The sequence below is a fragment of the Podarcis muralis genome, chromosome 1 (genome assembly GCF_964188315.1).
Source record: "Podarcis muralis chromosome 1, rPodMur119.hap1.1, whole genome shotgun sequence".
Lineage (NCBI taxonomy): Eukaryota > Metazoa > Chordata > Lepidosauria > Squamata > Lacertidae > Podarcis > Podarcis muralis.
Genome location: NC_135655.1, coordinates 35,848,372 through 35,860,626, shown reverse-complemented (window position 1 = coordinate 35,860,626; position 12,255 = coordinate 35,848,372). Strand labels below are relative to the sequence as shown.

The window sequence follows — 12,255 nt, the reverse complement described above, 5'->3', positions numbered from 1 at the left end:
TCAGTCAATGTACTGATCTTCTTTTTTTTAAAAAAAACAACAACTTCATACACCAAGCTATATTTATTTTAAAGCAATTTATGTTGCTTCCAAGTATAACTGCCATCCAAAATAAAATGGCTTGGATTCAGGGATCATATTGTGATTTTATTGGTTTATTTGTTGCTAGCCAACCAGAGCAATATAAAATACAATGAAAGGAAATTATTTAAAATTTTCAATAAACAAACAAACCATTAAAAAAAAACCAGACAAAAACCAAAAGGACTTGGAATTAAAGAAAACACAGGTGTTTAAACTATCATTACCTGCTAGTATGAACTTTAGATTTGCTTCTAGAAATACTGTTTCTTGGCTGGTGTGTGTGTATTTACAAAAATATTTTCTTTTAAACTTAAACTTTTGTTAACAGATAGAAAACCTCACAGCTCACCTCTATTTCCATTGTAAGTGCAAATGCAGGGCACTTTTTCTGGTGGATTCCATAATCTAATACTGCCATCTGCTGAGCAAGATAGTAAGTGATTCTTTATACCGCTATAAGCAAGACCCCAGACCGCATCCGTGTGAGCAATTAATGTGCCAGCTAGAACGTTTGGCTCTTTAGGGGGGAAAAAAAGGGAAACAAAATTAATTAGTCAATCTTTTGAGCATTTCTAACCAGCATCCTAAAAGATGTATGCATTCTTATAATGTAAATCTGTATGGATAATCTATCAATTTGTTGTGAGATTCCAAATTATATAGTCATAATAACTGATCTTATTTCTTGTCTCCACAGATGGCTTCGGGAAGCAGCAATGGATGAGTGCTACTCGGGTCCTACCTAGGCTTTTGAGCTATGGGATGCCACAGGGCACCAAATGCTATTTAACATCTACATGAAGCTACAGTACGCTGATGATACCGAACTCTATTTCTCACTGACATCTGATTGGGAACAGCTGAGAAGGCCCTGGTCTGTTGTCTGAATACAATGGTGGGCTAGATAAGGGCTAAAAAAGAAGAGTCTGACTCCTGGCAAGGCTGAGACTCTGTGGGAGAGCAGTTAAGTTTCCACACCAAGGAAGTTGGAAAGCTGCCTGCCTAGATGGGATCCAGCATTGCCACTGCAGGCAGAGGTGTCCTTCGTGGCTACAAGTGCCTTTTACCAATTTTAATTGACTGGATAACTATAGCTGTTCCCAGATCAGCACAGCTTGACCGCAGTTGTCCATGCACTGGAAACCTCACAGCTGGATCACTGCAGCAACAACCTAAGTGGATTAAACTACATTATGACATATTTTGATAATGCTTACCATATGTATCATAAGGATCCACATTTGGGCTAGGCATGTTCCACCATTGTATAGTTGCATCTATTCCACCACTAAAACACTGCTCTCCATTGGAACTAACTGCCAATGATAATACAGGTCCACTGTTTTAAAACACAAAAGAAGTACATTAAATTCCAAAGTCAATTTTGCTTTATTGTTTTAAATATCAAAGCTTGAGTAGAATATCAAAATCACACTTTTAAACACACATACTTGCTGGTAACCTTACAATTTTGTTAAATAGTACAAAAGCTAAGAATCAGCATTAAAATATGAAAGATTTGAGAGGAAAAATTCTATTAGTAGTACAATTGGAACTATTAACAGAATAGATACTAAGGACACATAAGGTGCTCATTTAGTAAAACAGAAACTCAACTAAAGTAAGAACTTAGGAACGGCTAAGAACTTTTAAGTATGATCAGTAATTTAACAAACTCATTTGAAAAGTTACAACTATGAGAGAGAAGAGCAAGTTACCAGCACATACAAAAAGCTGCTTCCATTCTTAGCACACAACATCTCCTTATTTCATCCCACCACATAACATAAACAGTACAGTGGTACCTCTGGATGCGAACGGGATCCGTTCCAGACCCCCGTTCACATCCTGAGCAGAAAGCAACTCGTGTCTGCGTGTGCCGCGATTCGCTGCTTCTGCGCATGCGCGAGCAGGTTGCCACAGAACGCAACCTGAAAACGCTCAACCTGAAGCATATTTAACCCAAGGTATTACTGTACTCCATTTATCAGAAACACGGGAACAAACACATCTTACATTATACTGTCACCTCCACTTTTCTTTTAAGACTTCGTAACCATAACCAGTAGCGAACAGCATGGTGCGATGGCATCACTCAACAGATCTCTGGTTGGTTGCATCACTGCTACTTACTGGGAGACGGGGGCGGGGCTAAAGTGGCTGTCAGCACAAGCACCTTGGCAAAGTTAATCTGGTGCTCCTGTTGGTGCATCTGCCCCAAGCCAACCTTGCCCCTCCCCCTCTATCTCCCAGGAAGCAGCAGTGACACAACCAGCACCTCGCTCCAGACAAACCCTGAGCGCTAACCATAGTTTGTTCTAGGTGTACCGGCAGTGGTCTGCCTGTGGAATGCATATATGAGAACATGGCGATACTTACATATGGGCTCTAAATGTGTAGATAGGTTCCACATCTAAAGAGGCACTCCTGTAAGAAAGGTGTCAGAAATAAAGAGGTCAGCATAATTGATGTCCCCCAATATGAAACTTCCAGCGATTTCTCTCGACAGTATCTAAATGTATACTTGCTTTTTGGCAGGAACTGTCTTTTGCAAGTTCCAAAGTTTTAGGGTATGGTCCTCAGAGGCCGTAACCAGCACAGGCTCTACAGGATGAAAAGCTAATGACCGCACTCCATCAAAGTGGCTGCGTAGCGTATACTTAGGATTCCATGTTTTCCGAAAGGCATCTTTGTTGGCTGGCAGCTAAAGTAAGAATGCATATTGTTAACATCTAAGTAAGAGAGGCGCACGGGTAAAAGCTTGTCGGCTGTGGGCTCTTCTTTGCCACATGTATCACAGAACACAAATTGAAGCATAAGTTCAATAAATGTTATCAAGAAATCTGTTCTGCTGGGATTGCACTGCAATGCTGTGGAATGACCTTCAGTACCAACTCTTGCATTTTTATAAGAATACAGATAACATTTATTTTTTTCATTTTGAAAGCAGGTTTTTCTAAATCTGCTGCTTGTATAGAAAATGTTGAGGATTTATGACAGCCTCCTGAAGTTTTAGTAAACACAAGCTACCTAAGAGGATTTCTGATGGTTAAAGAAGACAAGCTTCCATATCTCATCTTTCTTCTCCTCCCCTAATTCCTATCTTTATTACAACACAATACATCATACCTGAGTCATCTTTCTTTCACATCATCTCAGTCTATGTATGTGTCTTGCTACCTTTTTAAGGATTCTGATTTTAAAAACCTTTTTGGGATGCAATTGAAACAATGTAAATACCACGAAGATACTGTCGTTAAATGCCAACTACAGTAAGTTTCTTGTTGGTTTTACAAGAATCTTATCTGGTGTGTGTCATTAATACATTTTATTGTGGAGACCTATTTATAATACAGTGGTGCCTCGCAAGATGAAAAGAATCCGTTCCGCGATTCTCTTCGTCTAGCGGTTTTTTCGTCTTGCGAAGCAACCATTAGCGGCTAAGAGGATTAGCGCTATTAGCGATTTAGCGGCTTAGCGGCTATTAAAGGATTAGCGGCTAAGCTGCTAAAAGGCTATTAGTGGCTTTGAAAAAGGGGGGGAAGCGGGGGGGGGGAAATGGCGAGACTCGCAAGATGTTTTCGTCTTGCGAAGCAAGCCCATAGGGAAATTCGTCTTGCGAAGCGCATCACAAACGGAAAACCCTTTCGTCTAGCGGGTTTTCCGTCTTGCGAGGCATTCGTCTTGCGGGGCACCACTGTAATCATATGAAATAATATGCATGGTGCATAGCTGCAGACCTACATTATGTGGAACATTCTAAGAATGTACTACTGTTAGATCTATTTTAAAATAAAGTTGTACTTACATCATAACTGTAATCTGCATCATTAGCTACAGTCAAGTCTGCAAGGTCCCCAAGGCCCAGAACACTTAACAAAACGTCATCTGAACCCATAATAAATGACTTGCCCCCTCCAGATGGAAACGTAATTGGCTCAGCTACAAGAGACAAAAAATAGTTTATTAAGATCTGGAGATTAAGAATTGGTAAGATTTTAATAAGAACCAAGAATTAAAGCTCAACGATTACCCAAAAGAAGTATATTTTGCATTGGCACATTTACAGTTATATGTTAAATTTCATCAATAAAACATGGTATCAACTAATAAATCCCTTCTTACATATTTGTAGTCAATAACATCTGTAACTATAATAATGCTGTAATTTTTTTGTTTCCCTTTCCACACACTGATTCCCCTTTTGAGTATATTAATTTTACTGATCTGTTTTATTGATTACTAATGACCATGAATAAGCAAGAGAGAAATATTGCATCAGAGCTGTTTCAGTTTCGTTTAATATTCACTTACCTTTTCAAACATGCCATTATGCACTGTTATTCAAAATGAAATTTGTGCCTTTCCCCCCTCAAATAGCCTTTCACTGAAAATATAAAATAATTGCAATCCTATAAACAATGTAATCCCTGTGAGTAAGTCCCACTGAACTCAATGGACTTACTTCTTAAGAAGGCATGGACAGAATTACCAAACTACTGCCTCACTGAATATTTTTTAAAATCATGTTTTGTTTTGTTTTAATAGGGCAAATGTACAGTGTCTGTACTTGATTATTAAGAGATAAGATGAAGAGGCATTCACTCATTTAAGCCTAGGGTGAAATTCAGTAGAAGTGAAATGGCTTTAAATTCAGCACATGCTATATTAAGAGAAGGGGATGAGAATTTTCTCCAGTTGTCCCTTCCTGCACCCCCCCCCAAAAAAAAACTTTTCCAGAGGGTTGGGGGACCCTCCAGAATAGCATGGAAGGTGGCCATGGGGGCTGAAAGGGAAAATCAGAGACAATCACTCCCTTTTCTCTTAGGTTAGCATATGCTCCCCGCCCCCAAGCAAAAGCCGTTTTCAAGTGGAACAGCATTCCACCAGATTTCCTCACTAATTCCTACTTTATTTTTCAATAGTTTGCTCAAAATCAGTGAAGTGGCTCTTTCAAATGTATTTACAATTTCAGAAAACTGTTTTCTTTTAAGAGAATTTAACCTGCTTTTGGACCAACATTCCATGATGTCACATTTTCAATTTTAGTTTTCTTTGTATCTTTACTTTCAAAAGCAGACATCATCAGGCTACCTATCCTACAGACTTTTCTCTACTTCTAAATCTGAAGGAATCAGTTTTCAAAGCATGCACAATTGTTATTTAGACCAAGCGATTTAATAATTACTTATTTTTAGAATGAATACATCGACTATCTACAATATGAGGAAGTCTCTGGCATTCTCTAAATTTTGTCAAGTTTGTATTTTCCTGGTACTGAAGTTCTAGCAGAAGTAAATGAACAAAATAACCAGGAGAATCAGACACAGTAAAAAGAAAACAAAACTTTAAAAATCTACTGTTGCTGTTAATAGACTATACAACTAGCAGTGGGAAAGGAAGGCAAAGCTCAAAACAACATGCTATTTTCCACATTATGCAGCTTGCCAAAAGAATACAATTCCAACATAAAGTGCAGGAATGCTGCACTCTAGTGAGAGAATGAAGTCACACATCCAATCCATCTATGTATATACAGTGGTGCCTCGCAAGACGAAATTAATTCGTTCCGTGAGTCTCTTCGTCTTGCGTTTTTTTCGTCTTGCGAAGCACGGCTATTAGCGGCTTAGCGGCTATTAGCGGCTTAGCGGCTTTAAGAAAAAGGAAACAAACTCGCAAGAACTCGCAAGACTTTTCGTCTTGCGAAGCAAGCCCATAGGGAAATTCATCTTGCGGAACGACTCAAAAAACGGAAAACCCTTTCGTCTATCGAGTTTTTCGTCTTGCGAGGCATTCGTCTTGCGGGGCACCACTGTAAACTGATCCATCCAGCTGCTCTACATTAAAATGACTACCTCCTTCCAATGGTTTATTTCCTAATTTCTTTTATTTTTTAAAGGATCAGGCTGGGGAGTTGCTTCAAGGTAGTTCTGTGCATCTTTAGAAAAGAACTGATTCCCATGATGTACCATTTGCACATACAACTTTTGCTGTCAATACTAAAGGGTCCAGAACAACTAACAGTAACAGTGCACAAGCACAAACCTTGTTCAAACACCACATACTAAGGGTTTTGCATGGCTAACACAGGAATATCAAGGAAAACCTCGTTTTTTATTTTTAAGATAGAACTGTCCTTAAGATAGGATTTCCTTTGTTTCAGAGAATATTTTAGGAGCAAATTTGGGACTAACGTTGAAATTTTGAAAACATCAGAACATGTACTTTGATTACCAACACTAAAAAGCTGAGCTAACAGCATTTTATTTCAGATGGTGAGCAAAGCACAAATAATTTCCACTCAACACTGGTGCAATATGTTTAGATAAGGACAGATTAAAAAAATATATATTCTCAACAAAGTAGAATTAATAAAACTTCAGAGAAGGGTATCATTTACCAATTTACCTTATTGTTGCTTAATATTTGCTACGCACCACTGTTATATTATTAAGCTTTATAATCAAGTAAACATACAAAATCTGGGTATTGATTTCTGTTATACAAGACAAAAAAGCTAAAGGACTGAAGTGGTATTCTTTTGCAAAGCCATGTTGCCCGGCAACAATGGCATCTAAATGTTAGCACTGGGTTTGGAGGGGCTAGACAAGTGTGGTTTTAAAAGAAAACCTTCTAAAAATAAAATAAGTAGGTGAATTTGTTGTACCTTCCTCTGCTCTTGCACCTTCATGATCAGTCATTCTAGAAGAGGGTGACCTAGATTGATTAATGACTCCTGAAGGGATGTGGGGTAGCTCATCATCGCCCAGATCAGCTATCATGTCGTGCAGTTTAGTCCTGTTGACCCCTGTAAATTAATGTCAGCAGCAAAGGTTCATTTGATTGCCACCGCTTGACCTGACAGCCATTTACATGCCCAGTTTGCTAATCAATATTATTGTTTGAATGTAATCTCGTTATAAGACACATGATGGAGTGTGTGTGTTTGTGTTTGTGTGTGTGTGTGTGTGTGTGTGTGTGTTTACATGATGTTGTGTTGGAAAATGAATTAAGATCTCTTTTTTAAAAAAGGAATTCCAACTTGTTCTTTGTGTAATTGCTATTTGCTGTGCTTAAGATAAAAGAGAAGCTTGAATGTTTGAATTCCCTAAGAATGTAATCCTTGAACAAATGCATATTAATTATATATTGACAAAAAAAATCCAGTATTTATATTAAAAGCTAGCATCACCAAGAAAGAACAAACTTTACCAAAAGAAGGGACAAAAGTAAAGGTGAATAGGTAGCTGGGAGGCAACAAACTGTTAACTTTCCCCTTTTGTGTTTTTAAATAGGTAATTGGGCAATTTAAAAATATTCATTTAATCACAGTTGTAAGACATTTTAGTAGTATAAAATAATTCTTGTAGCTGGAAAGTTGACTTCAAATTAATACTCTGAACTATAAAGTGCTTTAAACTAAAATGAGTGCAGAATCTCCAAAGAAACTTTCATAAATAATAAACCATAATCACAGATTGAAAGTCAGAGAGATAGGAGGTGGAGTCTCCTAAGTCTGTTTTTGGCCAACAGAACTACCAGCTCTTCTTCTTAGCCAAGTCCTTCATTACAATAAATAAATTTCTCAATAAATTCTAAAACTACTCTTTTCACTTCGAGATCCCTACTCATCCCTACTAAATAAAACACAATGTCCTTATATTACAAAAGATGGAGTTATTCTACACAAAACAAAATAAAAGACCATGCCATTTTTTACTGACACTCTAAAAAGTGCTAGATATGTATATACTAGGGTTGCCAACACCCCTTCCATTCCCCCCCCCCATTAACTCACTACATTCCCCTTCCCACTCCATGCAGCTGCTAAGTTCGCTTTTCACCTTCCCAACCCCATTTCTGATGACACTACTACTCACTTCTATTTTGTGGTCCCTCTTTGCACTAGTTTTCACTTTTACCCCGTGTCCATGACTCCTCCCACTGTCAGTATGTTTAAATGACAAAAGCCAAATCAGCTTTTAGTTACTAGACCAAAATTATGAACAGCCCTTTCACTTAGAAAGAACACGGGTCACCCTCACCAAGCTCTAATACTGAAATTTTTATCATCTCTGCACTTTTCTGAAACTATACAATATATGATTTTTTCCACTTCTATACTGAGAAAAAATGATGGACAGTACAAACTTGGAAGGACACAGTTGCTCTTGGGACAAGGAGTTGAGAGACACCTGCAAGCATATCTGAACAGTGAGATGAACCAGAGCAGAGCTGCAGAGTGATATCCTGCAGGCTATAAACTCTAAAGTGCTAATCATTTTAAAACCAGGACCTTGAGTAATCATAAGTCTGTGTTGTAAATAGAACACACAGCCTAGTCTTATGGCAGTTGCCAACTGTCTCAAGAGAAAGAATGCAAGAATGCTGGCAAAACAGGGAAAGGAACTTTACAGAGTGGGTAGAATCAGCGGGTGCTCAATCATACCCTAAATGCTAGTTTCTAAGGATTTGAAGTGGGTCTCACTTTGCCCAGTAATTCTGTCTGAACAAAGAGATGATGTGGGATATGGGTAGAAACAGAGATTACTGTGTTCCACGACAGGAACTCCATAACTACTATGATTCTTAAATGAGACCTGAAGCCCTGTGTTATGAAGTGGTGTCATCTTTACTTGGGAAATGTGGTACATCTGAATGTTCTCTGAATTCCAAGAGTGTACTGTGAACAGCACTAGGAAGAATAGGAGTGTGAATGAACATATTTTACAAGTCAGGCTACCCAATTGGTGAAACCCAAGAGCAAACTCTGTACTTGTCACATTGAAATCAATATAGAACTGACATAGCATCATGCTATCTTCTACCTATTAACATTTTCAGAGGCAGTCACTGGAAGTTCCAACTATTTGTTATGTAGAGATCAAATCAGAATGTGAAGAACCATTTTTGTATTACTGTTCTAGTACAGTTGCATTCTTTGTGGTATTGGCTGCCTTGGTTCTGTTGGGAAAAGGAGGGATATGCATTTTTATATAAAGACATTTTTCTTTAATAAATCAGATGCATCCTGTTGATTTTTTTTCTGTTGAAAAGCCTGAAGTTATTTTAGTAGCTGCATCACCTGGGAATATTACAAGCAGAGGACACTGATTCCCTAGCACCAAGGAAAACAGCTGTGCCCGTAATATCCAGCTGTTCTGATTACTAAACTCTTGTAGAACTTCTCTACATTTTTTGGTTTTCTGTAGATTTGCAACATGTACACCATTTCATTACTATTTGTGAGGAAATAGACACCTTACTGCAAAAACGGTTCATTAGTCCAACATTTTATCCTATATACTTTAAATATATATGCTGCAAAATAGTTTGATGTGGAAGTAGAGCCTGTCTCCAAACTTATATTGCAGCTCCATAATAACTTTACAACAGACGTCTCTGTATTTGTCAGCACAAGATGGAGTTATATAATGGGCATGGGGCATTTCCTGAGGAGGCAAGAAAGACCCATTCAGAATAAAGTATTTAGTATTGGATTAAGCATATAATGCAAGGAACATGCAACGCTATTTTTAAAAAATGAAAAAAAATGCATGCACAAATCTATTTATAGTGTTAAATGTTTGCATACAAAGCCAATCTAGCATCAATATTTTACTAAAAGAGTACAAAAGATATGCTTTGATAACAGCATTCCTATGCATGCATTTGTGGAAGAAAATCTCACTGATGGGTTTAACTTCTGAGTACACAATTATAATTGGGCAACAATGTCAAATCTACAGACTGATGTTTATATCTAATGTTATTTGAGTGTGAGCAAAACAGATATTTGCTTTCATCTTTCTCTCCCCCCCCAGACCTCCATGCACCCTCAAAATTTGTTTCAGAAGTTTAGTGAACATTCTGAAGCAGATTTGGGGGCAGGGGGAGAGGAAGTCTGTTCTCACAGTGTTGGATTTGCCCCTTGTATATATTTTACATTTCTGCTTCTTCTGCCTTAAGTCTACTTTCTATCTTGTCCAAAGTTTATCTGGCTAGGCAGCATTTCTCAAACCCCGGCTTAAAAACCCTGGCTTATGTTCCAAGTCCTCCAAACTATTGCTGCAGAATATGAATGAACAGAATTTTTGGAAACTGATGTGTTTAAGAATCTGTGGACTGGTGAACTAATCCAACACTGCCTAAGATGAGAACTAGAATAGGACATCTCAAATTAGTTGGCTGGACGATAGCAGTTCATGTAGCTAGAAGCTCTGATCTGTTCCTTGACTTTCTGCAGCTTCTATGGTTATTACAGCAGGTTTGGTGATTATAGTGCTAAATATTTGCTCGTGGGAGGAAAGCATCTCTATCTATGCTGCAGGATCCTTTCCCTGTTTCAAGTTCTTACTGCCCAGTTTGAGAATCACTGAGATTCTCGGATTAAAAAACACATGACTGCTGCAGACTCTTGTCATCCCAGTAGTGTCTGAGGGAAGAAGATGCTGAACTTATCAGCCCCACACTCAGCATGGTGAAAATTAAACTACAAAATTAGCTGCCAGAGCTACTCAAACAGACTTGCTTGTTCATCAATAGGAGCAGCTCCTTCTGCACCGACAACTATCCTTTCCCCAGAGTTCTCCATGAACAGCAGAGAAAGGCTAAAACTCTTACTTCTGTGTGGCTTTTGCAGAAGGAGCACGAGACTCTTTGCGCTGTTGGCAAAGCCACAGGCAAAGCTCAGCCCCTTCTTCAGGTTCCCTTTTGCTACTTTCATTCTTCAAAGTCAGCACAAACTGGTAGAAAAGATAATGTCCCTCCAAGCCCTCTGCAAGCATGAGGATTTGGGGGACGGTTTGATTCCCACTTCACTTCATGTGATATTTTAGCAGTAGCAGTGTGAAGCGCAATGAGATATGGCTCCTCCCAAGTCCTAGTACTAGTCCTTAATTAGTAAGCCAAGCCAAAATCTGCAGACTGTTGTTAGAAATACCTTTCACAGACAGAAAACTCTCTTGCTTCCTCAAAGTCCTTTTAAAAAAACAACTCTACTAACTTTGGCAAACAGACAAAGGAAGACACAACACTATTAATTTGTCTCAGGTTTCAAGTTCTCATTTTCTTCCAAATTGTTCCTAAGCAATGCTGAAGCAACTGGTCCACCTCCTGTTCCCCTCACCAGATTAGGATATTTAGATTTCATTTGAGATGTAGTTCTGATTTGCATATTTATCTGTGGGAAAGTTAAAGTTGGTTGCCCCCCAAATAGCAAACTGTTAAAATGGAGCAGTAAAAACAGAATGCATTAAAAAAAAAACCTGTCAAAATTCAGAATCTGCACTTACTCTTTACCCCTTTCTTCCCCTTTCGTTCCTTCTTGTACTGTTCCTTCAGTTTACTTATTAGTCCCTGGTCTACATCCCAAACCTCAGCAGTTGGGGACAGGTCATCTTTGTCTACATGCAGCATATTATTGAAACAAAAATAATCAGCAGTTGGCAATGCAAGCTGTCTGTGAGTGTTATAGGTTAATCATCAATACAAAATGTTATTCAGTTACATTTCAGTATTATAAAGGTGCAGTTTGTTACTGTTTTGCAAAATGCTTCCCTTTTGGTAAAAAGAAATATTCCCCACACATTATAATAATTTGTCAACAGTAAAGAAGAAAAACTTCTTTGCATTCACTGATATGAAAAAAATTAATGGATTAACGCTAACGTGTGAAATTACTGCATCTTTAGTAAGACAATATTAACAAATTATTCAGCCAGACTTAAATAAGCAAATCAATATTTTCCATGCAATACAACTCATGAATGTGCAACTGAATTAAGTGTCAGCACCATTTTGTTCATGAAAACTACCATGCATTTGTCCTTCGGTCTTGCTCTACATGCAATAAGATCTAGTAGTGCTAAAACACATCCAAATCATCATAAAGGGAAGGTTTTCTTTTGTTTCAGGTTATTAAAAACATTAACGAAATCCATAGGGTTTCCTTTTTCCTTCTTTTAATTAAAAAAGTGCACCAGTTCAATGTATGCTGTAACTCAAGCAGTCACGACAAATTCGGGGGGGGGGGGGGGAAGAGTGATGGAAGAATAGGCTTGTCTACATTTATAATTTAAGTAATGAACATTCAAGCATTTATACCCAGATTATAAAACACATTGCACAGAACTTCCACTGAAGACACTGAGTCTGTATGAAATAAGTTTG

General features: G+C 38.1%; 1 protein-coding gene across 4 annotated transcripts in view; it reads right to left on the bottom strand.

The window, feature by feature from the left end:
* Positions 1-12,255, bottom strand: part of STRN3 (striatin 3) — a 44,087-nt gene that overhangs the window by 4,862 nt on the left and 26,970 nt on the right. Inside the window, exons 8-14 of one of the 4 annotated variants that reach the window (XM_028721302.2) lie at positions 11,379-11,489; positions 6,752-6,892; positions 3,893-4,026; positions 2,613-2,788; positions 2,464-2,511; positions 1,302-1,423; positions 434-601 (exon numbers count right to left, since the gene is read on the bottom strand). In XM_028721302.2, coding sequence (XP_028577135.2) covers positions 434-601; positions 1,302-1,423; positions 2,464-2,511; positions 2,613-2,788; positions 3,893-4,026; positions 6,752-6,892; positions 11,379-11,489 — 900 coding nt within the window. The remainder of the gene's footprint in view (positions 1-433; positions 602-1,301; positions 1,424-2,463; positions 2,512-2,612; positions 2,789-3,892; positions 4,027-6,751; positions 6,893-11,378; positions 11,490-12,255) is intronic. The other 3 variants (XM_028721321.2, XM_028721311.2, XM_028721330.2) reach the window with 3 other exon arrangements.